This window comes from Salminus brasiliensis, chromosome 20 (genome assembly GCF_030463535.1).
Source record: "Salminus brasiliensis chromosome 20, fSalBra1.hap2, whole genome shotgun sequence".
NCBI classification, from domain to species: domain Eukaryota; kingdom Metazoa; phylum Chordata; class Actinopteri; order Characiformes; family Bryconidae; genus Salminus; species Salminus brasiliensis.
In genome coordinates this window covers 17,891,071-17,917,505 of record NC_132897.1, presented here as the reverse complement: position 1 = coordinate 17,917,505, position 26,435 = coordinate 17,891,071, and the positions used below count along the sequence as shown (strand labels likewise).

At 41.6% G+C, this 26,435-nt stretch overlaps 2 protein-coding genes across 5 annotated transcripts in view; both read left to right on the top strand.

Annotated features, from left to right (window-relative positions):
• The window catches only part of fras1 (Fraser extracellular matrix complex subunit 1), a 171,636-nt gene extending 168,402 nt beyond the window's left edge, over positions 1–3,234 (top strand). The window contains exon 74 of the mRNA XM_072664529.1: positions 613–3,234. Within this exon, the coding sequence (XP_072520630.1) occupies positions 613–1,191 (579 nt within the window). The 3' untranslated portion in view covers positions 1,192–3,234. The remainder of the gene's footprint in view (positions 1–612) is intronic.
• A 10,034-nt stretch (positions 3,235–13,268) lies between these two features.
• Positions 13,269–26,435, top strand: part of bmp2k (BMP2 inducible kinase) — a 38,784-nt gene continuing 25,617 nt past the window's right edge. For all 4 annotated transcript variants that reach the window (XM_072664407.1, XM_072664406.1, XM_072664405.1 and 1 more), the window contains exon 1: positions 13,269–14,185. In XM_072664407.1, coding sequence (XP_072520508.1) covers positions 14,035–14,185 — 151 coding nt within the window. In that variant the 5' untranslated portion in view covers positions 13,269–14,034. The remainder of the gene's footprint in view (positions 14,186–26,435) is intronic.

Here is a 26,435-nt window from a genome sequence, read left to right as displayed (position 1 = left end):
ACCATATAGGAGCAGTCTGTAGTTCTGTAATTACACACTGTAGTCATTCTGTTTCTCTGCATACTTTATTAGCCTCCTTTTATCCGGTTCTTCAGTGGTCAGGACCCCACAGAACAGGAGTAATTTGGGTGGGGGTTCATTCTCAGCACTGCAGTGACACTGACAGTGGTGGAGAGTTATTGTGTGCTGCGCTGGTGAGGCACTGCTGGATTTCGAACAGTCCACCAACCAGAAGTATCCCACCAGCAGTGTCCTTTTGGGCAGCATCTTGTGACCACTGATGAAGGACTAGAAGATGACCAACACAAACTGTGCAGCAACAGATGAGCTTCTGTCTCTGACTTTACATCTGCAAGGTGGACCAACTAGGTGTAAAAGAGTGGACAGTGAGTGGACTCAGTGAGTGTTTAACAACTCCAGCAGCACTGCTGTGTTTGATCCACTCGTACCAGAATGGCGGCTTGAAGTATGATTGTATTAGCTACAATACATCAGACCTGTACAATACTTGACCATGAAATCCCTGCATTACAGTGTTGGAAAATCCTGGATTTGGTGTGATCTGAATTTGAAAGCTGTTGGCTCAGGTAGAAATATGTTTCTCTCCACTAGGTGGAGGCAGGGCATCAGTGGTATCTCCAAGTGATCTACGTAATCGGGCCAGAGTCCATCTCCAGCCCCAGGATCCAGCGCTCGCTGACCTACCAGCTGAAGCGCGATCGCCGCGACCTGGTTGACCGATCGGGCCGCCTGACGCTGGACGAGTCACTCATCTACGACAACGAGGGTGACCAGGTGAAGAACGGCACCAACATGAAGACCCTGCGGCTGGAGGTGGAAGCCTCAGCCACCTTCAACCCCCAGATGGGGGGCTCTGTCGGGGGCGGCGTGGCCGCTTTCATCCTGCTGCTGCTGGTCCTCCTGACCTTCTGCCTGCTTTTCCGGAAGTGCAGGAGAAACGCTGGGAAGAAGAGACCCCCCAAGGCGGCTGAGGACTACCCGCTGAACACCAAGGTGGAGGTGTGCCTGGAACGTCTGGAAAAGAACCTCAACAGCAAGCACTGCACAGTGAGGAACGTCAACCTCCTCAACAAGAGCGCTGAGGCCTGCAAGGTCAACGGCGTCAAGGTCAAGCAGGTCAACCTGGAGGTCAAGCTTCACAACAATCTGAACGACGGCACTGAGGTCTGATCCGGCCACCTGTCCAAAACAAAAAGAACCCAAAAAATACAACAAAAAAAACATGAGTAGTATTTAATACGGAATTGGACGGAAATGCATATTTTCTATAGCAGTTTGTAAAAATGCAATGAGATATTGTTAATGTATTTTTATACGGCCATGAGCGAAAAAAGGGAAAAGTCTTGTTTGCCAGCTATGCAGTGTAAATCATTTCGCAACTGAGCTACCTCAGGAAGTTTGAAACTCGTAAATAGCGTCAGATATCATCAGATGAAATGCTTGGGTTTGCAGGTGCACATCTCCGGAATTATTTTATGCCTATATGCCAATATGCCTTTGTCATGGTAGTCGTGATACAGCAACCGGTGGTAGCTCAGCCACTTTACCACTTTGTTTGAATGCTCGAGTTTCTTTGCGTACTTTGATTTATCGATCTCAATGAAACCACTTTGAAAGTATTACATATATACACTGCTCGGACGGCGAGAATGATGTACATAATATCCTTTCTGAAGTGCAATTACGCGATGACGTAGTCGTCCTTCGTCGTCCATCCCTGGTTGTTTGCCTTGCTGTCATTTCTTGTTGCTTGGTCACCGTTGTGCTGATCTTTGTCAAGTGCGATTTTCTGAATCTCAATCCAAATACTAAGCATTGCATTGCATTATAAAACACCAGTACATGGCTGTGTTTCCTAGACAGCTTCTTGGAACACTCTTTTTTTATTGACTGAAGACTGAATTTATTGACTACTGTAGTAAATACATAACTGACTCTTTTTAAACACTGTAACACACTGTCAGGAAAAAGGGCACTGTACAGGTACATTGTTGGATATGGGCCCTTGGAAAGGTACAAAACAGTCAACTTAAGGTTCAGTTAGGTCTTGGGATGTGCGATATAGTCCTATATTTGAAGATAAATGGAAATCTGTCATTATTATTATCGGTTATATACTGAAATTGCATTAGCCTTAATAGATCAAAGTTAGATATCAGACATGCCCAGTGTTTGGCAACAAATAAGGTTAAATGCTGAAGGTGGCCTCTTATCTGTCTTAATTGTTCGCTTCTTATTGGAATTTCCATTCCACCTTAAATCCACCTTAAAACAAATGACAACTGAGAGTGCGCTCGTTTTTCTCGTAATGGAAAATATCAGTATAAAGTATTAAAATAATGTTTATGATATGAAATGGTTTATGATATTGGTATCGGGCATTAATATGAATTTTCAGCTATCGTAACAGCCCTCAAATCTCTCTATAAGAGTTCTAATTATGTCCTTAAATGAGTTTTAAAGGTACAGTATCCTCACAAAAAAAATAAAGAAAAAATAAGCCTGGAAAGTCTTAAAATATTAAAAACCTTTAAACAGTCCAAACAAATGATGTTTCTGAACTAAAGTTACTGTAAACATACCACTGAGGGTAACCATTCCAGTGACACTGTTTGTACTCTGAAAAGTACAGTGGCTTTTTTCTCTGGCAGTGCAGGAGGGTTAATATGCTGTGTTGTCGTTATTTTATACCATGTGTCTCTACTGTCACACTGTACCCTGATTTTGGATTTGTAATTGATGTACTGTACATACACGCTCCATTAGTGTCCAATGACAATGCTGACGAGAGATTAGCATCATATTATCTTGCTTTATGTTTTATGTTACTCTCATATTATCTGTCACATTTGGCACATTCTGTCATGAAATACTCCAGAGCAGATGTTTCTGTTTTTGATTTGTTTTTGTTTGTTTGTTTTTTTTGTCCTCAGTATTGTTTTTAAAAGACTCTGTTACATATCATGAGGTGCTCGTTTTAGAGAGACATGCTAGGTTACGGCCGCAGCCCCAGATCTCCATAGCACAGCGTGTCACGCGCAAATTATTTTTGAATTGTTTGAATACATTTGCTTACCTGGTCTGGACCTTATTTTATGGTTTGTACGATATTGCAGAATGCAGTGCCTATCGAAGTTTTGGAGAGAATATATTTTGGTGCTATCATCTGCGGGGAAAAAAATTAACGATGCTCTCGACATGATGCCTGTACTATGTGCCTTTTTAGTAATAAAAAAGACCTCTGTAAAAACATTGTCTCCAGCCTCTGAACTCTGAACTGAGCCTGGTTACATGTGACGTCTCACTACACTGCTGCATTTCTGTGGAATGAATTCTGTAATAAGGTGTAATACACTTCTCACAGCTTGCACCTATGAACAGCCTTATTAAACTGCCCTATTAACCCTTTCAGCTGCAGAGTCTGGACCAAATGTTGGTCCACACTCCAGTTCATCACTCTCATTACTACTTAACCTACATTAAAGTGTTGGCCAATAAGTCCTAAAGAGAGTTTAACAGGCTGAATACTGTGACTTAGAACACAATTGCGTGGGCATGGTCTGCAGGGTTAAAGGCTGGGAAGTTTTCCCCAGTCATTTTTACAGTATGTTTAAAGGATTCACAGTGATGTCAGAATCATATCAGTACCAACAGATAATTCATTAAAAATGCAGCTGTTTGAAAAATCATAATTTAAATACAGAAAGAATTAAATCCCCCTCTACCCCAAAAAAATAGAAATATTAAAAACATTAAAATCATTAGTCAAAATGTTAAATATTAAAATGATCATTACAATATGGTACAATAACAATAAAAAAAACTAAATATAATAAAATATTTCAAACATTAAACTCTTCATTAAAATCATCATTAAAAATATAGTTAGTATTTTAAATCCTGTCTTTGATAGGTTCATTTTGTTATTTCAGCCTGATGTTACCCTCCTTCACTTGCATCCATACTTATTCAAACCGCATATTGAGTCCTATTGACAAGCTACCAACTGCAAATTCAACAACTGGACTGGACTCTAGACCTCTTATCTTTTTAAGATATCATGACATAACAGGGAAACAGGCCAAACCTGACCATTTAACTGCTTATTGGACACCTGTCCAATTACTTTTGAGTCTGTGGAAATTGCATTATAAAGGGAGGGATTATATCAAAATATCAGTAATGCAGTATCACATTTTGATCGGTTTATCTCAGATCTATTAAGGTGATGTACAGGTACAAGTACAAGAATTGTTTCACCTGACTGTAAGTCTGGACAGAATTTATAGAGACTTTATTAGATGAGCAGTCAGCTCGAAGCCTGTTTATCACTCATAGGGATGGTCTTCATGTAAAAAAAAAAAAGGATGAACTTGCATGCAGAGCAGCATCAGACGTGCAGGCTGTGTGCTCAGGGGAAAGCTTATCTCAGCTCTGAATGTCACCTTTTGACGTCTTCAGCTGCTGCAGTAAATCTACTGCATTTGCTTCTGTTATCTTCATTGGATGAATTAACCGCCTCCCAAGTGGTTGGAGCAACCAAGAGCATTTCTTATTACAAGGATTCCTCAGAGCTCTACTTGATAAACAAATACAAAAAATGAAGAAAGCCAGGGGTGATGCCACGTGCCCCAGGGAGGTAGGGCTCACCAGTCTAATCCACAAAATCCTAGTGTGGCTGCGTATTTTCATGTTAATCAAGCAGAAGCTCACCTGACTCTTCTCATTCTAGTGTGTGAAGGTCCTGGATTGGCCACAATGGCCCTCCTCCTGTCGGTCTACCTTTCTGCAGGTTTCAACTCCAAACCAACTCTAACACTCCATTCAGCCAAATCGAGGCCTTCTGAAGCCAGTAGTTAGTAGTTAGAAAATAAGGGTTGGATGCAAAGCCTTACTGGTGGGTTTGATAGATTTCTGAGACAAATATATAAATAAAATTGTTGGCATGTTTTTGCTGAGATGGGATTGGTGACAGTCTGGAAAGTCCAATGTTTGTTAGCAATGTTAGCCTTACATCTTTCATTGTTAACGAAGAAACCACACATCGGATATCAAACATGTCTTGGCTGATGAACTGCATCTGGGGTCAGTGATCAGTCCTGTTCACTTGATTTTTATAGCATGATTCAACGACTGTCCCTTTCTGTTGTCTGGGTTTTTAAATATTTGAAATCAATTCTTTTGTAAGTCCATCTGTACATCTGTACTGTACTGTTCAAAAATGGGTTTATTAAAGGCAGTGGAGGCTCAAATGGAACGGATCTTTGCCTGTTTACAGGGTTCTTTGCATTGGTGGAACCCTTTCCGTAGATGGTTCAATATTGAACCTTTCAAAAAGCATCAATATGAGTCAGGGAGGTCTTTTTGCTCTGTGTGTACAGATTCAGCAGACAGACTTCAGGCTGCAAGACTGGTTTGGCTTCAGTAGCGCCAGCGTTCCAGCAGCGGTGTGGCCTGTTGTGATCACTGTGAGCATTTACGTTCTGGCTCCATCCCTTGATTCCATGTGTCAGGGGTGAGCTCTGGGGACTGGAGCTGATTTGTGGAGGCGAGGGCAAACCTACAACTAGTAACTGAGCCCTGCGTTTTGGAACTGGGTCATTCCAGTGTGCTCCGCTGTGCTATTTTTCTTATCCATTGGGTGCACTGCTGTGTTTCTGCGGACTGAAATCTTTCCCATTCAGATCTCCTCATTAGTCGGTTTTCTCCAGCTCTTTTGGACTGCTGGCTTCTGTGCACTTAGATGGAAATGTTCTGAATGGAAGACGGAGGATAAAGTGGGTTTGTAGCGATACACTGCGGTTCTGTTCTCGCCTCATTGTTCGTCTTTTCTCAAGAGGCTCTTTTCTCAACCCACACCTCCCTCCTACCCGGCCTGTGGATTCCAATAATCCTCTCTCTCTCTCTCTCGCTCTCTTTCTTGCTTCTTCCTCACAGAGCTGAGACCAGCTGCTAACAGAGCTTCAAACCCATCATGATAACAGAGGTCAGAAGTAAAACACAGTTTCTTCTTGGATGGTTGATTCAGTGGCTTCTTTTCATTGAGGTTCCCAAAGTAAAGTGAGCATTTACTTACATTTACATTTACATTTAAGGCATTTAACAGACGCTTATATCCAGAGTGACTTACCCAACTTTACCCAAGAAAAACCTCAGCTAGTTTCAATAGACTAATAATTCAAAGATACCTCTAAGTTTAGACTCTACTAAACACAAGTCAATAAGGTGACCACTCTACTATTCGCCCAAGTATTCTCGGAAGAAGAGGGTCTTCAGTCTGCGTTTGAAGACAGCAAGTGACTCTGCTGTTCGGACACCCAGGGGAAGCTCGTTCCACCACTTTGGTGCAGGACAGACAAAAGCCTGGACGCTTGTCTTCCATGGATTTTGAGGGATGGCGGGTCGAGCCAAGCTGTACTTGAAGCTGGAAGGACTCTTGGTGCGGATCGGCTTTTGACCATTGCCATCAAGTACGGAGGGGCTGGGCCGTTCTTGGTTTTGTAGTTCAGCAGCAAGGTGTTGAATCTGATGCGGGATTCAGCTACAGGAAGCCATAGAAGAGAGCGCAGCAGTGGAGTGACATGTCTGAATTTAGAAACGTTGAAGACGACCCGTGCCGCTGCATTCTGGATAAGCTGCAGGGGCCTGATGGTGCGCAGAGGGAGACCAGCCAGAAGAGAGTTGCAGTGGTCAAGTCTTGAAGTGACGAGAGACTGAACGAGCACCTGGGTGGCCTCTCTAGAGAGGAAGGATCGAATTTTCCGGATGTTGTGCAGGAGAAATCTGCATTACCGAGTTACATTTGCAACATGACCTGAGAACGATAACCAATCATCCATAACTACACCAAGGCTTTGAGCTTCTGTAGAAGGAGTGACCAGTAAGTTCTCAAATGAGATGACCAGATCGTTTTGAAGTCCAGCAGTTCCCGGGATGTACAGCAGCTCTGTCTTGCTGGGGTTAAGTTTGAGGTGGTTTATACTGTACATATCCCAAATAGGGCAATAACACAGCTAGATCCATAGGTATTTGGACATTGACACATTTGTTACCATCCAAATACTTGACCTGGCTGTATCTAGGGGAAATGGGGCACAACATTTTCATATTTTCAAAAATTTACAGTTCACTTTCAGCCAGACTGTATTTTACACAAGCAACCTACACATCTCCATCACCTACTGTTTATTAGAGGTGGCAAATCCAGGCCCAGAAAGTAAAAATCTATCTCAGGATGGCTCTGCTGCTGCTCAGCATTCAGCAGGGCCATCCAGGCAGTTGAACCAAAATCCTGGAAATGATTTTTTATTTGGATTTGCATATTCTAAACAATTTAACCTTAAGTAAAGTTTTGCTATGAAATTATATGTACAAAATATACATATATTATAGGATAAAGAGGTCAGCGGTGTAACCCGACACTGAATGGTGCAGATGCTGTCACCAACACATCACAAGGAACCCTTTGACCTTTTTTAGGCCACCTCTGATGCCCCATGCAGCGAAAGTGAACAGCGAACTCAGTTCAATTCAGTGTTCAATACAATACATAAATACATGAGTGCTGTAGATGAGCCTCAGCAGAGTCAGAGGAGTCACTCTGTATTGAGGTAGAAGGCCGCCTGCAGGCACAGCGGATCCTCATTAAGCCCAATGCAATCACTGCACACTTCCATTCACTCCTCTTCCCTTCCTGTCGACCTATATCTGTAGCTATTATCAGACAGCTCTCATCACATCTGCAGAAGCACTCACTGCTTAACCTACATTGCTCTGTACTCCAGCATATATGAAACACCTCCTGCAGTCTAACTCCTGCAGTCCAACTCCAGCAGTCTAACTCATGCAGTCCAACTCCTGTAGTCCAAGTCCAGCCGTCCAACTCCAGCAGTCTAACTCATTCAGTCTAACTCATGCAGTCTAACTCCTGCAGTCCAAGTCCAGCAGTCTAACTCATGCAGTCTAACTCCTCCAGTCCAACTCCAGCAGTCTAACTCCAGCAGTCCAACTCCTGCAGTCCAACTCCTGCAGTCTAACTCCTGCAGTCTAACTCCTGAACTCCAACTCCTGCAGTCAAACTCCTGCAGTCAAACTCCTGCAGTCTAACTCCAGCAGTCCAACTCAGGTTATAAAATGGTAAAACAATAAAAACGATGACCTTTTGGTACCTAATCCCCAACAAACATCATAAACAGCTCTTTCATTTTCATTGTCATAATTTCCCCAGTCATCTGGCTGTCACCTGCTCTACAGGGTGGGTCACTGTTCTCTGTGAGTTGTTAAGGACAATCTGTCCATAAATGAGATTAGAATTCAGCTCAAAACCTGATCTGTGTTTTTTTGTAAGCTCCTTTGAATTGCCGTCTTAAAGTCAAGGGTTTTAGAGGAGGCTGCTGATTTACAAACCAGAAATCCTATAGATTTTTTAAAGATTTAGACAAAGCCTACACAAAACCCTAGCTAGTTCCACGGCTCATTACCCCGAGACCAAAACAAAGAGTTTAAGTCCAACTGCTAAACCTGAAATCCCATAGATCTTTAGGGAGATTTAAGCTCCACTCAAAAAGCCTACTTGCAGGAGCTAACCAGCAACCCACTATACACTATACATTATACACTAGACAGCCATCCCTGCCAACTGTGATCTATGATCACAATCTATGATCTAATTGTGATGTTTGTGAATTGACTATATCAGGTTAAGACTGGTGTGTGTGTGGGGGGGGCTTTGAAGATTTAAATGCTGTGACTTGCTCACTTATAGTGTAGTTCAGTGGCTCCTTCAGTCCCCTCTGAAAGAGTGCTCTCGAAAACAGACCTGTTCATTAGTCAAGTCAAGTCAGATTTATTTGTATAGCGCTTTTTACAACTGTTGTCGTCACAAAGCAGCTTTACATAATTAGTACTTAATAAAGGACAGAGACAGAGAAGAAAGAAGAAATAACATGAAGGATCAAAGACCCCCCGTGAGCAAGCCAACGGCGACAGTGGCAAGGAAAAACTCTCTCAGAGCTGGAGGAAGAAACCTTGGGAGGAACCAAGACTCACAAGGGGGACCCGATCCATCCTCCTCTGGCCAGACTATTTAAACATTATTGATAAAAATTACTAAACCAGATACAACAGAAAGTTAATGGTGGTGATATTAATAGTGGCAGACAGTCACGAGTCCATCTAGGTTACAACACGGCCACCAAACAGGCAGCAGGGGCAGGCGGGAGAGCCGCCGGTCCGCCATGGGTGGTGGGGGGGGCCCGCTCTCCGGACTAGTAGGTGGCAGCTGGTTTGACACAGGTAGAGGGGACCTCAGGGGGCAATCTTCTAGCAGGTCGGGCTGGGTGGCCATTTACTCGGAGAAGGTAAAAAGAGAAAGAGAAAGTTAGTTCTTAGAGGAATTTTATGGAGGGCAGAGAATGTTGAGCATCAGCATCAGAGTGTGTCTGATGACTCCGGCAGGTCTGATTATAACAGCCTAATTAAAAGGAGAGAGCCAGAAGGTAACACGGACACGGGTGCACTCTGAAAACACCAGCATCTATCTGCTCCACCGTCAACAAACCTGAGTGATCGCGTGTAAGCAGCGAGACAACAGCTCCAGCATCTCAGTGTACTACAATTCCCTGGGTCCGCGAACCCAATTCATTACAGAGACACAACAAGATCAGACCTTTAAATGAGACACAGCAAATCTCCAAGGGACTAATAGACCACGTTTACACCTGGTCCCTTCATGCTTCTGGAGTATCAGGATTATATCCCAAGACACACTTATGACCCCCTTTACACCTGGTCAATTCATGTGGATTGTATCCTGATAAGATTTTAGGTAGTCAGGTAGTCAAATGCGTCTTAGGTTAGTCAGACTGCAATCCGATTGCTGTGTGGGACAGAATATGCTAATTCACTTGTTGTGTGGCAGTAATTACTGGTGTTTCGGTTGTACTGGGAGGAGTTTTGGTTGTCGAATGCGGCTTGGAGAGTTTAATCATTAATTAATCATCATTTATCTTATTACTCTTACCATTACTTACTTTTATCAATAATTTATAAATAATTCTGACCAGAGGACGATGGTCCTCCTTCTGAGCCTTGGTTCCTCCCAAGGCTTCTTCCTCCAGCTCTTAGGGAGTTTTCCCCTGCCACTTTGGCCTTTGTCTTGCTCACTGGGGGTCACTGTCCTCTTACTTACTAATTCTTTGCATTGGTTGCTGCTGGTTGTTTTCAAGCTCTGGAAATCCTGCACCAAGCAACGACCCCACAGCAGCACAGTCATGTGATGTGCCCCAGTCCTCCAGTCTCCCAGTTGTGGCCTCATTAGTAGCTTGTGCAACACCTGTACACAGACTTCATGTTTCTTCCTTCTTTAGTGTAGTTCAAGACATAATGAGAGTGCTGAATTGTGAACTTAATGGTGTGAACTGAACAGAGTCGAATCATGGGTTTATGATTTGACCCATGACGTTGTTTACTACACTGCCATGTCCTACAAACAGAATACTTGTACTTGTACTCAATTACAGCTCCAAGAGGGCATGTAACTCCTTGTGTTTTCATTTGGAGCTAGTACTCGCTACAAATCTCAAAGGAAGCTGGGATTCTTCTCAGTTTCTTGTGCCGATCAGTCGAGTTCTTGTGCATTAAAACCTTCTGCTAAATTCATATCAGTGGAAAAAACACATCCCCAAACCAAAAGTACCGGTGTGTTTAAATGCAGGTACTTTTTGACTCCACACTTCCACTTTCAGTTCAGAATTTGGCAAAGTACCCACATTTTTACAGGGGGGGATTCCACTGATCAGAATCTGAATTCCCGCATAAATAAACAGTCCAGCGGTTCAGATATCATTCAGAGTGGTTAAACATCAGAAGCCAGTGAAGGGGAATGGGACAAGACACCTGAAAAGTGCAATGCATCTAAAACCTAACTATTTATTAAAGTTATTATCATTGATTATTTATTTATTTATTTATTTTTTACCATCATCAGAAAGCTGGTCTGGGAGGACCTCCTGCCCTGCACATTTCTGTGGTTAACTGTGTTAACTGATTATCTGGAGCAGGCGTGTTGAGATCAGACACAGAAACATTATTCAGTCACACAAATATGAGTGTGTTTACATCTCAGATGAGGAACTGTGAACTGTGAAATTCCCCTGTAAGCACTTTAAGCACAAGTGATCGTCTCCGGCAGAGGTCGCTGTAGCCTCAGCTTCAGAGTGAAGAATGGTAGAGTAGGACCCTCCTCATCAGGGAGTTGTTGGAGGAGACTTATTGTGAAGATCATGTGATCATCTCCCCTGTATTATGTAATCCTGAGCCAGATTGGATGACCTGATTATGCAGGGATGTTAACTGAGTGCTGAACTGCTGCCCTGTGTGTGGGTGCACCTCAGCGTGGGGCAGGTAGGCTGGGCTATTAAACTACTACTGGACAGTACATTAACCAGCAGAAACGCGGAAAATTAGCTAATCTCGCTTATCTGCGGGCTATTGCTGGGTGTGATGAGTATTGTCCAGAAAGTAAAAATCCACCCCAAGCTTTTGTTCCAACTGCCAGGGCTGGTCAGCAGCAGATTTTTACTTTCTGGACCCGAACTCACCACCTCTGGCTGTATTGTGGCTCATAGTGCTGACAGACATCGACGAGTTGCCTCGGCCGAAGCCCGGGCTTGATTGTCAGACAGCTGTGAAGAACGGCTTTGAACGAATTTCAATCGACTCTTTTTAATGAATCAATGGAACCGATTCCTTACTCTGACTGAATGGAAGTGCTCTTGTGGGTGTTTCCACGTTATGGTGCCATAGAAATCGTGTTAAACAAACCTCATGAACAGTTCAGAATCTCGTTTAAAAAAGTTTCCTGGCCGTGTTTTAAATAATAAATAAGGATTGAGACACAGGACTGAGTTTGTGTGCTGGCATAGGAATCAGCAGCTACATATACTGTGGGGAACTGCCATTCTTGGCATTAAGGAACACTGGGCCTCGTTCATCCATGTTTTTATTAAGAATTTCTTCAGATTTATTCTTTAAAAAAAGGTGTAATAAAAAAAGTTAGATTTATGGTGTGTTTTTAAATCGTTAAAGTGTTTTAGCTGTGCTCTTTTAATGATAAGATAAGAAAGCTGTGGCCAATGCCAAAATCTTTAAAGTGGCATTGAAGAACCAATGTCTCTCAAGATTTACGTAATTTGTATTTATTATAAGAAATTAATTTAATTCTATCATTTGTTGTGCCGTCAAATGGACCTTGTGGGTTCATCCACAATATAAGTGAAAAAAAATTTATATTATTTTTTTTATTCAGTATATTTCATAGCGGTTGAGTGAATTGTCGGAGAAGTGACTAAAATGTACATATTTAATAACCTATAATGTATCAATTATTAAGGAAGTTTCAAACATGTGATGTTTAATAGACATTAATGCAAAATGAATGGGATTTTGGAAGTCACTCACTACTTTCATGAATATATTTCCATGTAAATGTAGTAATACTGGGCGGCAAATATTAATATTTTGCTTTGAATTTATGAAAAACAAATATATATATATATATATATATATATATATATATATATATATATATATATATATATATTTGACATATATTTAAAATACACCCCACTACAAAATACATTTCACACACTACAATGTATTTCAGACATTTCATTTCCTATACCAAATATATAATATAATACATTTATTTTACAATATATGGGGAAATATTAAACACAGATATGTAGAATATCTTAAAGTATGAGTAAATATGTTTTTAACATGACACAGATACACCAGTAAATTGTGTTACTACTCTTGTGTGATACTAAATATGTAGAGCACAGCACACTAGACTACTCTACATATTTATTGCATTTAACTATAAGTACAGTAGCTTTGTTAGTACAGTAACTCAGCTGGACTTAAATCACCCCGTCTTATACACACATTTGCACAAGCACATATTTGTATAGTTTTGTATTTATTGCTTTTATTGTCTTTGTCATCATTGTCTCTGCACCCTGTCTATTGTCCTCCTAAGAGTTCCACTACTTGAGATGAACTACAACGTGTGAGGCTGCACCTCACTAGCAATCACTGCGCACGGAAATGACTCCGCGAATCAGACGCTCGATTCATTGAAACGTCAGGTTCGGCAGAATCGGTTCGTTAAGCGGATTCGAACTTCCCACCACTATCAGACAGGCGCGTTGGGCAACAACAGAAACCTCCCACTTCTCTCCGCGGAGAGTCACGAGAGTTGGAAGTTTTTTTGGCCGAGGCGGGAGGGGAGCGCCACGGGGGGAGCGCGGAATGACCGAAAGAGTCAAGTTTACTCATAAAACTCGACCGCAGGTTTGGACTGAGTAACGTCTCGGTGCTAGGAGGTGTCCGGAGCAGCGAGGCGGTTTAGCGCGCTAGCTAGCTGGCTGGCTAACTGTGAAAGGGGAAGTCAGTGGCGGGGGAGGTGTTTTCTTCTTCCACTCTGAGAGGACGGAGAGTTTGCTGGCTTGCAGTTCAGGCTTGAGCTTCACCAACACACCCACTTTTTTTTTGGTCCGGTTTCGCTGTTCGTTTCGGAGAGAAATAGCTACGACGGCCACCGTACACGGAGCCAGCGGCTTTCTGGGGACTGGGTGACCGTTATCGGAGCAGCGCTCGCGCTGTTAGCCTGCTAGCCGAACCGCTCGGAGTAACACCTCGGTCTCGTTAGCTGGCTGCTAGCGTTGGTAGCTAAACGTACGGTGGAAATTATAGGCAGGGCTACACTGGTTAGTAAAACACTTGGTCTCGCTACTGGAGCAGAGAAGCGGTTTAGCTAACGGGAACTGGCTGGACTGGATTTGGCGCTCCGGAGGAAATCTGAGGGGCCGCGATGGCACTGAAGTGACCGCTGGAGCAATGCGGGGCGAGCAGGCGGAGATGAGCTGCTAGAAGTTTGTGGGTCGTGTTTTGTGATTTGAGCTCTTCTGTACTGCTCCTTTTTGGGAAGGCAGACTCGTAGGGGGAAGGATGAAGAAGTTTTCGCGAATGCCGAAGTCTGAGAGCGGGGGACTCGGAGGGTCCTCTGGCTCTGGATCCGGTGCCGGAGGCAGCAACTTTATCGGGAGGGTGTTCGCTATCGGGAGATACCAGGTCACCGTGGATGAGCTGATTGCTGAAGGTATGAATAATGAGTGGTTTGCTTTCATTATCTGCTAAAGTCTCAAGAGCATGCTTCCCAGAAAGCCCTGTTCTTTTGCCTGCCTCTTAGGTTGGCTCTGTGGTTTTGCCTCAAGCCATTCAACACCCCCCCCCCCCTCAGCCCCACACACACTTAAGACAAGGACCGAAACAACAGGATGGCCACATACTGTTATGACCAAGGCCAAGGTTAGTGTAAGTCTTCCAGGATGCTTTCCTTTTTTTTGGCCTGAACTAGGTGGTGTCTAGTGTTAATAATCTGTTGCGTGAGAGATAAGACAGTGAGAAGTATGGAGTTGAAATCTGTGAACTCCCTACTTCTAACGGACCAATAAAGGAACTGAAACTCTTGCGTCTCACACAAGTTAAGACACTGTAGCCAACATGATCCTAAAGTACTCTGAGCAAAGCATCCTGGAGGACTTACACTGACCCTGGTCTGGGACAAAACAGTATGTGGCCATCCTGTTGTTTCAGTCCTCCGCACGTCAGCTGTAGCAAGAGCAAGGGGTTCACACAAGCAAGCACAGTCATCGCAGGCCTCCCAAGGATGCCCCATTTCCGCAAGGCTTTTGGATGAAGCCAGATGTACACCACCCTTGAGATTACTCAGTTGTCATTCCAGGTCACAAAGTTGACAGTTTCCCGACCCCTCTATCTCTTACATTTAAAGGTGTAAATGTAAATGACCTCTGTTCTGATTGGTCATCCTGTGTTTGGACCTTGTTCCAAAAGCAGCCCTGGTTTAAACGCTTCTTATTAAAACTGTGATCTCCAACCCTCCACATGGAGGGCTACCTTCTTGCTGGTTCTAACTCCAACCAGTCCAGCACACCCCATTCAGCCAGTCGAGGACTTTTGAAGGCAGTAATTAGTTGACTGAGGTGGGGTGGATTATAGTTGGATCTAAAGTCTGTGGGAAGGTAGGTCTCAAGCAGCAGGGTTGGAGACTGCCGTCTTAAAGCTTCAGTGTGAATGGATGGTAAAACTGCTGTAGATTGAATAGCACATAAAAACCCAATAAATTCAGAAGTTTCCTTTCAAGGAGGTGACAGAACATTTAGTCACCTTAATGTTGTTGATTATTGTATTGTTGGGTTTTTATGATATGTTATAAGCTGTGTAATGAGTCTGAAAGATCCTGACTAAAAAAAGCAGGGATGTAATAGTTTTGAAACTGAATCTCTGACGCATTGCTTTTAATGTACATTGTCTTTTTGCCTGCCCCTTCGCAGTGTGTCTTACCTGACCATATTTTTCTGTTATTGAGAATTCTACTATTTGTTTTAGTGATCATATTTTATGTCTTCTCTTGCTTGTCCCTAATTGCAACTGATTGCTTGGGACAAACATTTCCTTGCTTGGAAAAGTACTTTCTGACTTTTCCACCTAAACTTTTCACCATGGCTTTAAAGAATGCAAACTGTTGGGCATACACTTGCATTCACTCAGGCAGCCTGTTCTTGCTAAATCTGACATGCAGATCATGCTCTTATCTGCGCTTGTATTTTGTGCAGTACAAGCAGCAACGTTTTCCTTTCTGAGAAATATGTCATGATTCGTTCTGTGTCTGTTTCCAGCTGAAGGGTCTCTACAGCTGGAAGTTGCTGACTGGACAAAATTGCGTAATTTTGCTGCCGGTGCAGAAGTTTAACTGCACAAACAACTGTGCGTTTTGGATGGACCTCAGAGTTCCCTTTTCTCATGTCTTGCCCCCCTTAATGCCCTTACTTAGTTAAGAGGGAAGTTGGAAACAGTCATTAGGATGCGGTTTATGTGGTCATAACAAGGCATGACTGACTGTCTTCTCAGAAAGTCAGCGTTGTGTTTTACTTGATTGTATGTTGTCTTGACAACAGACATGTCACTGTGTCCTATCTGCGTCCAGGTATCTGTTGGGTTTGTCACAGGATTGTTGATCTTTGCTTGATCTTTATATTCACAATATCTAAGTAAAACCAAGTCAGCTTGGTAATTCAGCATCAGATAAGCTTTAAAGAAGTGGTTTGTCAGTTCAGCCTAAAAAAAATATTTACATGAGCAATATATAATAAGCAATTTAATTTAGTTTTATTCAACTCAAACAAATACTTGGTTTTCATGAACAAAAGCATTTTACATTCATTCAAGCTTCAGATCCTCTATCCTTTTCCGCTTTTTGTAGTGTACCCTTATGCACCCTCTCCTTCCTTCATGCGTAAATGTTTTTATTAACTATAGTGAAAACTATCCTGTGAAGCCATAGATTAAAACACTTGCCTGTGTATGTCCCCCTTGTGCCACTAAAACAGCTTTCACTTGTCGAGGAATGTACTACACAAGATGTTTTCAGCTTTTTGTGTTATAGTAGCTCTTCTGTGGGGTCAGACCAGAAAATTTACCCTTCGCTTCTCAGTGGCCAGTCCACTGGTTGCCCTTTCCTGGACCATTTTTGGTAGGTGTTAGTCACTACATACCAGGAACAACCCACAAGACCTGCCGTTTTGGAGATGTCCTGGCTCAGTCGTGTAGCCATCACCCTGTGGATCTTGTCAAAGTTGCTTAGTTCCTATTGTTCCTTCTTCCAATAAATCAACTTCAAGAACCCTTGCTTCTTGACACATGCTGTTATAACAAAAAAAATCAATGTTTGCCTATTGTTATGGCTGATTGCTGTACCTTTTCAGTGTTTCACAGACTAGTAGGACTCTTTCAGCTTAAATGTCGCACGTGGGAACCGTCCAGCTGTGCCCTGACAGTCATTCCAAAGTTGTGGTAACCTTTTGCAATTAGTGCTCTTAATTGTGAATGGACAGTCTGGTAATTTGACTCTGTGGCCTTGCCAAGGCCGCATGGAAAAGCACATCTACATTATCTGCATGCCACACTGGAGATGAATGGGTGGATTGTGGGCCTCTTTTGTTGTCTTGTTCTAGCACCCTATAAAAGAATGCTGGTACGATGCAGCACGCAGCCCCGTGATGGAGGTCACTTCCTTTGTGTTTGCTCATTGAGCCTGACTGTTTTTGCTTTTCTTTATGACTGTCGGACCCCTCTGTGTTATTCCGAATGAATTATTTCAGCCAATTCATTAGAGGCGAGGGGAGAGAGGCAGTTGGCAAAGTCTGGGATGACATTTGGATAAGAGGCTGTAGATAAGAGGGGGGGACTGTTTGCCACAGTTTGTCCTCTTTACAGTAGCTCTCACAGAGCCACAATGTTTGAGTGTAATGTAATGAAGCAATTAGGCTTTTTTTGTTTTGAGCATTTTGAGCTCACCATTTGAGCTGAGGTTGGGATAAGCAGAACCTCATGGTTATGCCTTTGTTTTTTAGTTCAGCCATTTAGTATTGGTGTGTATTCTTACCTTTAAGGAGGCATTAAGGCATTATTGTTCTATGTTGTTATAGTTACTGTCTCTCACGTTCAGCAGATTAGTCAGCTTGTAGGATAGGCCTAATCGTCTTAGTATGTGGATTGAGTATGGTATATGCACAAGCTAACATGTTTGTGCTCTGTGCTGCCCTGTTGTCAAAGTGATAAAGTAGTAGGCCATTTTGGTCAGCGGTGAACTCAGCAGTGGGGAGGATATTGCAGCATTGTTGAGCTGACCTTGAATGCGCTCGGAGCGGAGGTGTCTCCCCGCTCACTGAGCATGTGCTGGAGGAATGTCAAAGCTGACGAGCTCAAAGTCACTCTCACTCCCTTATCTTGCTTCAAACGGGCCGCTCTGCTCTGGGGGCTGTGTGTCCCAGTGATGAGCGAGCATGTGTGTATGTGTGCGGCATATTTCAGAGATTTGATGGATCCCACACCCAAGCCCTTCTGTGCACCGCTTTATGGATCGGAGCATCCCTTCTTAGTGTAATATCCTCTTTCTTCAACTCATCTGGGGTTTGTTTACGGTGTGCTGTTGTGTTTCTTATGCAATAGGGATTTAAAGTAAGGTCTGGTTCAGAGTCCTGTTTGCACACCTGGCACCTTACTCATAGAGGCCTGGGAGAGATAGGAGTCCTTGTTTTAGAGCTGTGTTCTATTACAATGTAGAAGAAATACTTTCTCTACTTTTTCTATTTAAAAAAAAAAAAGTACAACACAATTAATGTCTTAGTAACTGTAATAACTGGATAATGTACTTAACCTTATTAACTCAGGAAGCTGCATCTGTCAGAGGTAATGCTATTTTCTATGATGCCAGTATTGTCTGTGCGCTCAAGATGTATTGTAGCCCAATACAAAATGTAATATAGCAATTTGTAGACAGCAAATGAATAGACCAATTGCTTCCTTGCTCATGAACGCAGTCTTGAATAGATTTGTTTATATGTGCTCTATAATCATTCCAGGCTGGAAAAAGAGCCTCTGAGAGTTCCCATATGTCTGGCCAGTGATACCAAGGCATAACCTTCACCTTGAGCAGTCCTGTGGAAACCACTGAATTCATATTTGGTAAAGTTGTAAATTGAAGACCTATTGAAGACCTAATTAGCCATTGGTGGTCCAAACTAATCAGTGTGTTGTTGTTGTTGTTTTTTTTAAAGACGAATAAGTCCTACCACTTGTCTTTTCATACAAGTGAGGAAATGTTAGTTGTGTAATCAGACAATAAGGGGGGGCATAATCAAGAATTAAGGTGATTGTGAAAAAATGTCAACATGGTGCATAAGACAAGATGTGTTTTCTGGACCTGACCGTGAGAATCTAAATTGTGCAGTGACACACACGCGCACACAGTCTTTTGAGAAAATGGGAAAGTAGGTTGTTTAAGACTCTTCTAGTTCCAGGGAGGTTGCCATGTTGCACTGTGTGTCCGTTTAGGAGTGGCGCTTAAGTGATTTTATGTCAAAACACAAGTACTCTCAGGTTGCAGGCCTTATTCCCTCTGTCTAATCTAGAATGAGACCTGCTTAATCTGTTTGGGAGGAAAGTTGGTTTTTCAGCCGGGGGGGGCATTGCAATATATACTGTGGTATTAAAATATACAGGGATTTCCCCCAGATTTTATTATATTAATAATGCACTCCGTGTATCCACGATTGGGAGTAAAATACCTGATGTTGAGTAGATAATATCTGCTTCTGGTAGATATGTCTTGGAAAATGAGAACAGTGTATGTTTTGTTTTTTTTCTTTTTGTATCAAATGTGACCTCGCCTGCCCACATTGTGAGGACTGTGCTAAAATTATATTGTGCAGCTCTAATTAGAGGCACAAACTCCACAAGACGATGTCTTGAAGTATCTGGCACCAAGACATTAGCAGCAGATCCTGTAAATTGTGAGATGGGGCCATGGTGGATGTCATCAATAAACTGTAGATGCCAATGACCCTTGCACTGGTTCACCAGTTGTCCTTTGTTGACCCACTTTTAGTAAGTACTGAGCTCTGCATACCAGAAAACCCCTACAAGACCAGCCTAATGTTTTGGAGATGCTCTCACCCAGTCATGTAGCCGTTGTTAAAGTTTCTCAGATTCTTATGCTTGCCTATTTTTTCCTGCTTTTAATAAGTCACCTTCAAGAACTGGGTATTCACTTGCTGATAACTCATCCCTTAACAGATACCACTGTAAATAAAGAAACCTTTGTCTTTCACCTTACCTGTCAGTGTGCTGATGTGCTAAATGATCAGTGTTTGAGTGAGTGTATAAACACACACACACAAACTGGGATATATAGTGCATAGGCAGTGCTCCTTGGGCAGGAAAATGTGCCTGATCAGCCAAAAGGGCAGCGTAGTCCTTATCTCCTGGTTCCATAACTACTACTCCACCTTGACTGCATCACTCTGTGTACATGAGCTGGTAGAAGCCCATCATTGGGTGGGCAACAATTATTTTGTTCTCCTCCTCTAAAAGAGTCATAAGCTGATGTCATGAAAAAAGGTACCAATCAGTTAAGACCAATGTGCTGTAACATCCCTGTTGGAAAAAGTTGTCTGCTGGCAGTCATTTGTGTTCAAAGGAGCTGGCTGAATATTAGTCAATATTGTTTCTGTTTCTTTATAATTTAATTAACTTATTTTCTTACTTTATTTTTTACAAGCACATCATGTAAGTTCCTAGTTGCCATCTAGATGGAAGGACCAAGGTCTTTGTAGTATACCACAAAGGGTGCAGAAGGATCAGATGTGTTTTTTTTTGTTTTGTTTTTTTTTGTCTTTACTTTTGCTTTTTTAAGGGGAAAACAGAACCTCAGAGTTAGAAAAAGGAGAATATAAATTATGGTTCCTTCATATGAATCCCGCTCACCCTGTGCAGACAGGCTTCATCGTTTTGTCAGATGTTCTGCACTCGTCAGTGCTGTAACTTCCCTTGCTGTAGGTCTATAAACATCAGATCATTTGGCTCAAGCAGTACATCTGTCTTCTGATATTCAGCGTAAGGCTCACAGCCAAGTAGTAGTAATGATCAAGCTATTTGACCAAATAAGTCAAACTCGGACATTAGTAGGCACTCTTTATCTCTCTGAACTGTATTTACTTAAAATAATTTAACTGTGGTGTCATCATAACTCAACATCACTTGTTTAATACTGCTTATCGCTATTGCTAGGCCATTGCTCTGTTTTTCTTAATTGTGGTGAGGTAATGCATTGTATAAATGTATCATCGGGCTCTCTTGCTTGGACTGATAGAATGCAGTCATGTAGATCATTCACATGACCTTCCCATGCTTGAGGTCCACAGTGATGCTAACCAGATGCTCTAGGGGGTTGTGATGCTAACCATTACGGACACCCCAGGCTCTATTAAAAAATGAACTCCGTTCAATCAGTCATGTCCTTAGTGACGTGGGTCATGTTTGCACACCACTGAAGAACTAAAACTTTGTTCTTCTTTTTAGGAACTGGCTCTCAGGAGTTTTATGTGGAAAAACTCAGATCGACTTACTGCACTCTCTGGAACTGTCTGTGGAATGTCCCACATGCTCACTTGATGTTTCTGCTAATTTGCCATTTACCTTTATTTTGAACTTTTGCTGATGATTTTCTCTTTAACAAACATGATGCAACACCTTCTCTTATATGGGTTTGTCTTTTCAGTATCCTTAATCTTGGGAAGGAGAGCAGCATGCTCAAGTTTATTAGTTAGATGGCTTTCTCATTTCTGGCTCCATCATTTTGCTTTCATGCATGAATTGTCTGGGGTTATGTAAGCTTATACATTGCAACAAATTATTATAACATTATATATATTAAATAGTATGATGTTATTTGGATGGAAATGTTTTATTTTATTTGTTTTTGTTTTCTTTCAGTTTATAGATATCACAATTTAAGTTTCTGTACCTGAACCTTTTAGTCTTTATTCCAGCTTAGTCTTGCTTGGCCTTTTTGCATAGTTCAACCTTTCTCCAAAAGATTTGGTGTAGGCACATGTTGTGCCAACAGTAGAATGACAACCTTTAGAAAAGTGTTCATCATAAGTTCATCATTAAGTCATCATTATGTTGTAACCCTGCAAATTATAGCAGTGTGAGCAATTAGCCTCATTATCTCCAGCAGGAGTTGAACCTATTGTTTTCTCACTGTAAGTCAGTGGGTAATTCGCTTTACACTTTATGCTTTTTTTTCTGGTCCCGTCTTTCATTCGGTGGCCTTTCGATTAGTAATCACGCTTGGCTGCTTTTCTTTCTGGTTTACCTCTGGAGGCATTCCCTATAGGCTTATTACTGTTTTCTTTTTTTCCCTCCCCAGTGAAAATTTCTTTAACAATAATTTCTATAGTGAAAAGGGGTAAAGTGAGGTTTTTATATGGAAGTAGACAATTAGCTCAGTAATTCATTGTGGTCAGATAAAGTTCCTTAGGAGGCAATCGTTGCTTTTATTTCTGTAATATGATTTGTCCTCCACCATGAAGTCTTATGTTGTTGAAGGTAATGTTGTTATTCTCTTCCTCTTGTGTTTTGAGCTGTACCGTACACAATAACGGGGGGATTTCAAGTAATTGCAAATCAGGGTCAACTGTGTGATGGGATAGTCAATAATATATGACCAACAGTAGCATACAATCTCAGCCTTGAAAGGTGGGCTAATTAAAGATTCAATCATTAGATGCCTGTTGGTCAACCAACATGGTCAACTTTTCTGTTTTTTTGTTTACGGTGAGAATCAAATGCTTCCCTACAGTTATGCAAGCTCCCATGCACTTTTACATAGAAATGATTCTTGTAGAAATCTTTTACTTCCGTCTGACATGATGGGTGTTTTATCAAAACAGTGGAACTTTTTTATTTTTTTATTTTATTTTTTTAGGTTTTCAGAATCAATAAATAGAAACACATCGATACTTGGAACATGTATTTATTTAAAAATTTCCTGTTGTAAGGTCTTCATAGATTGAATTAATTTATATGCAGTGAGTTGGGGCATATGTAATAAAGTTGTGCAGCGAGTGTGTTTATAAGCAGCATGTATGCTTAATGCTCTTAAAAATACATTTAAGAAATATTGAGGGCCAGTTCTCCCAAAAGCAAAGCTGTAATTTGTCGGTTGGAAATTTCCAGAAGAATGACAAGTCTTTGCGCTGTGCCGTCAGGAGAGATATCTCCAAGTGCAGAATCTCTCAAGTGCACACCAAAAGTAAGCGGGACTCTATTTTTAGCATGTCAGTCTTTTCTGCAGATAAAATTGAGAGTATCATTGTGGTGTAACTTTCGCGGACTCATGGGGAACAGATTAAACTGTGTTCTTTAGCAGATATTTGTGAGCCATGTACGTTCTGCTCGAGGGAAGATTCTTCTGACCGTCCAAGATAGATTCTTGAGCCTCCTGGTGTGAAGGAGATGTGAAATAGGGTGGGAAAGAAAAAAAGTTGAAAGATTGTTGTTAGATTAATCGAATGAAGTAGGAATGTAGTAATAAAGTAGTGCTACTTGAAAACTACATACATCAGGATAGCATTTGCCACTCTAGAAAACAGAAAAGGGTCATTTACCTTGTGTAACCGTGTACATGTTTTAGACAGGTTTGCCTTAAAGCACAACATCTGAATGTTTTTATAAAGCAAGTATTATTCAGCAACTGGAAAATAGTCTGATATTAAGACTTCTGGAGCAAAATGTAGGAAACATTTTTCGGTGGATGTGGAAAGTGCAGTTTTGAAGGAGGTTTCTTTTGCCATGTTGTTTTCTTAGATCTCGTGGCTTTCTTGTATATTCCCTACTGGAATCATAAATGCTTGATGTTGGAACTAGTTTTATAAATGTTTAATATGGAAGACGTTGCTCTTACAAAGTGTATTTGCTCCACATAGGACTATTTCCCTCACAGCTAGATCCTACCTAGGTTTAATCCATGTACATATCATAGTTACAATTTCTTGTAAGAAGTTGTTTGCTCACCAGGCAGTTGATTGGGAGATTCTGTCAATGGTTGACCGTCACATGGAATAGCGTTTACTTTAGGGAGAAAGGTAGTGGGGTGAGGAAGAAGAGGGTGGTTAGAGAAGATCTGCAGTAAGATCCCAGTGGAACATGGCCCTCGATGGGGCCCTTATTTTTCCTCTTGCACACATGGCATGTCTGAGATGTGGAAAAAAACAGGCCTGTCTGACCAGGGGCTGGGAATGCCTCTGTATTGTGGCTGGCTGGCTACGCTATATAACAGAAACTTTAGGTTTCTTTGGTATAATCATTAATAATCCTTAACAAACGCTTAAATGAAAACACTCTTACCAAGTTAGCCTCGTCACAAACGCTTCATTTATTTAGATTTATTTATTTAGACTCCCATTCCTATTCACATTCTATATTGATTCTGAAAAAGTAAAATGATAACTGATTATTGTCGCCACTCTGAGAAGAACCAAACTGTGATGGCTAGACGACTGGGTCAGAACATCAGGCCGAACATCTGTCCAGTCTTGTGGGGTGTTCCTTGTATGCGGTGGTCAGTACCTACCTAAAGTGGTCTAATAGAGGACAACTGGTGAACCAGTGAAAGGGGCACCCAAGCCTCATTGATGCAATCCACGGAGGCCCCACCTCACACCTTGTAGGACTTGCAGGATCTGCTGCTAACGTCTTGGTGCCAGATACCACAGGATGCATTATGGGCCCATGCCTCAAATGGTCTGTTGTGACACCTCCTTTAAGCTTATGTTCTTTGCTTAGAAGAGAAGAGAGTCAGGAGACTGGGGCGCAGCGTGTTTTTTTGTGTGTGCAGGAGGAACATGTAGTTGTCAGTCTGAGCCAAACCAGCACAAAGGGGACCTACTTAATATTAGGCTCTGTGGTGCAAATGGTATGGTTGTTTGTGTATGCATGTTTGTTCAGGGGTTGCCAAAAATACACTCTTGCTAGCTTGACCATATCTCATAGGTTTTTTTTTTTTAATTAGCATTCTGGCAAAAGCTGTTTATACAGTAAATTATAAGGTTTCTCCATTTACACTGCTATTTTAACTGTAATTCCAATTATTTCTTCATCATCATCTCTGTTGTAGTCCTTTCAAAGAAAGACTCCGTTGTCCACAATGAACCAAAGGTGTGAGCCATTTATAGTTTTGCCTTATACACTTATGAAAGACAAAGGGGTTTGTTCAATGCAGCCAGCATAACCTGCAGAGCGGGAAAATGGTAGGAATTGATTTAAAAAATGGATGGAACACTCTCACACACTCGGTTTGTGAGAGGGGTCGGAAGAGCAGTCTTGCCTTTTCCATAGGTTTTCTAGAACATGTCAGTGTTGCAGTTTGTAAATTATTGTCTTAATGTAGCATACAAAACCAAGTGCCAAGTTGCCTGGTTTAGCCTGATTTAACCCATTCAGGTTTGGAGGAATAAAATCTGTGTATAAAAGCTGCTGTTATAGGGAAGCCAGGGACTGTCAGAGGGGTTGTTGTGAATGGTTTTATGAGACGTGCAGGAACCAAACAACAGGGGGTAATAATGAGGTTAACTCTGTTTATCAAAGACTGAAGCGAATTACTGATTAAACCTTTGTAAAGAACTTCAAGTCAAGAGTGTCTGTTTTTAAATGTTTTTGGTCTAAGCCAACAAAACTTGAATGTGGTTACTTTTAAAGCTTTGTTGATTGTGCACGTGCCGTGATGCTTCTGCTGGATATTTGTTCAAAGGTTTTGATCTTTCATATCAAGACATAAATGGTATGAAACTAAAACTAGCACAGAGCAAAAAGAGAGAGAACAAATTGGCTTTTTTTTTTCTCATGAAGTGTTGAAGTGGCAATTACCAGTACACAAACTGAATGAAGGGACTTGTCCTTCAAAACAAGGTTAGAACCATTTTTATATGTTTATATGTTGGGAATTCTCAAACTTGTAATGCGAAGAACCTGTTACGTTATGTTGAAGTTGGCATGGAAGCGACTGTGGCTGCTAAAATTAGGTTATTATTCTAAGATTATTAAAGGAATATTTCTGGAGGAGTAGTTTGTCCAAAACCCTGGAGACAGGGAAGGGAGTAGTGCAACAGCACAGCCAATGTCACTGATGACCTCATGGCTGAGACAGAAAACATCTGCATGGATGCCTGATTAGAATCCACTAATGCCTTTTTGTCTTGGCTGACACTGTTCGTTTGTGCACATGTGACAAATGCAGTTGCTTTCAATGCTTTTAATTTTTTTTTTACACTTGTTCTCATATTTTCTTTCTCTTTTATTACTGTTGTAAAGTTTTTCTGTGACTGTACACTCGAAGCTAAAGGGTTTAACATATCACTGACAGTTATTTCAGTGGTAGCAATAGTGGAATTGTTTTTGGTGATATTTCCCTTTTATTGAGGCTTGAGGCATTAAATTATTTGCCGCTTTTAAGTTTCTTTGCCTTTACTGAATGTTTAAGGATCTTCCTCATAGTTCAATGGCTTAACTCAAAGAACATTTTAGAAGAACCATTTTTGATTCCATAAGGAAGTACCATTTACCTTTTGCGTCAACTTCTTTAAACCTTTAAAACTCTCCTTTTTGGGATCAAAAATGGTTCTATGCCATCACTTAAATAACCTTTTGTAGCACCTTTGTAAGAGTGCAGTGAACAGAGTAAAGTTTATCATTCCAAAAAGCATTATACTCCTGGAATAAACTAGTTGGCTAGCAAGCTATGAGTTCAGACAGTGTTGTAAGTCAGAAGAATGTTTGGGACACTGATCACATTTAAGATATCGCAGTCTAATTCACTGTGTGTGTGTGTGTGTGTCTGTGTGTGTGTGTCTGTGTGTGTGTGTCTGTGTGTGTGTGTCTGTGTGTCTGTGTGTCTGTGTGTCTGTGTGTCTGTGTGTGTGTGTGTC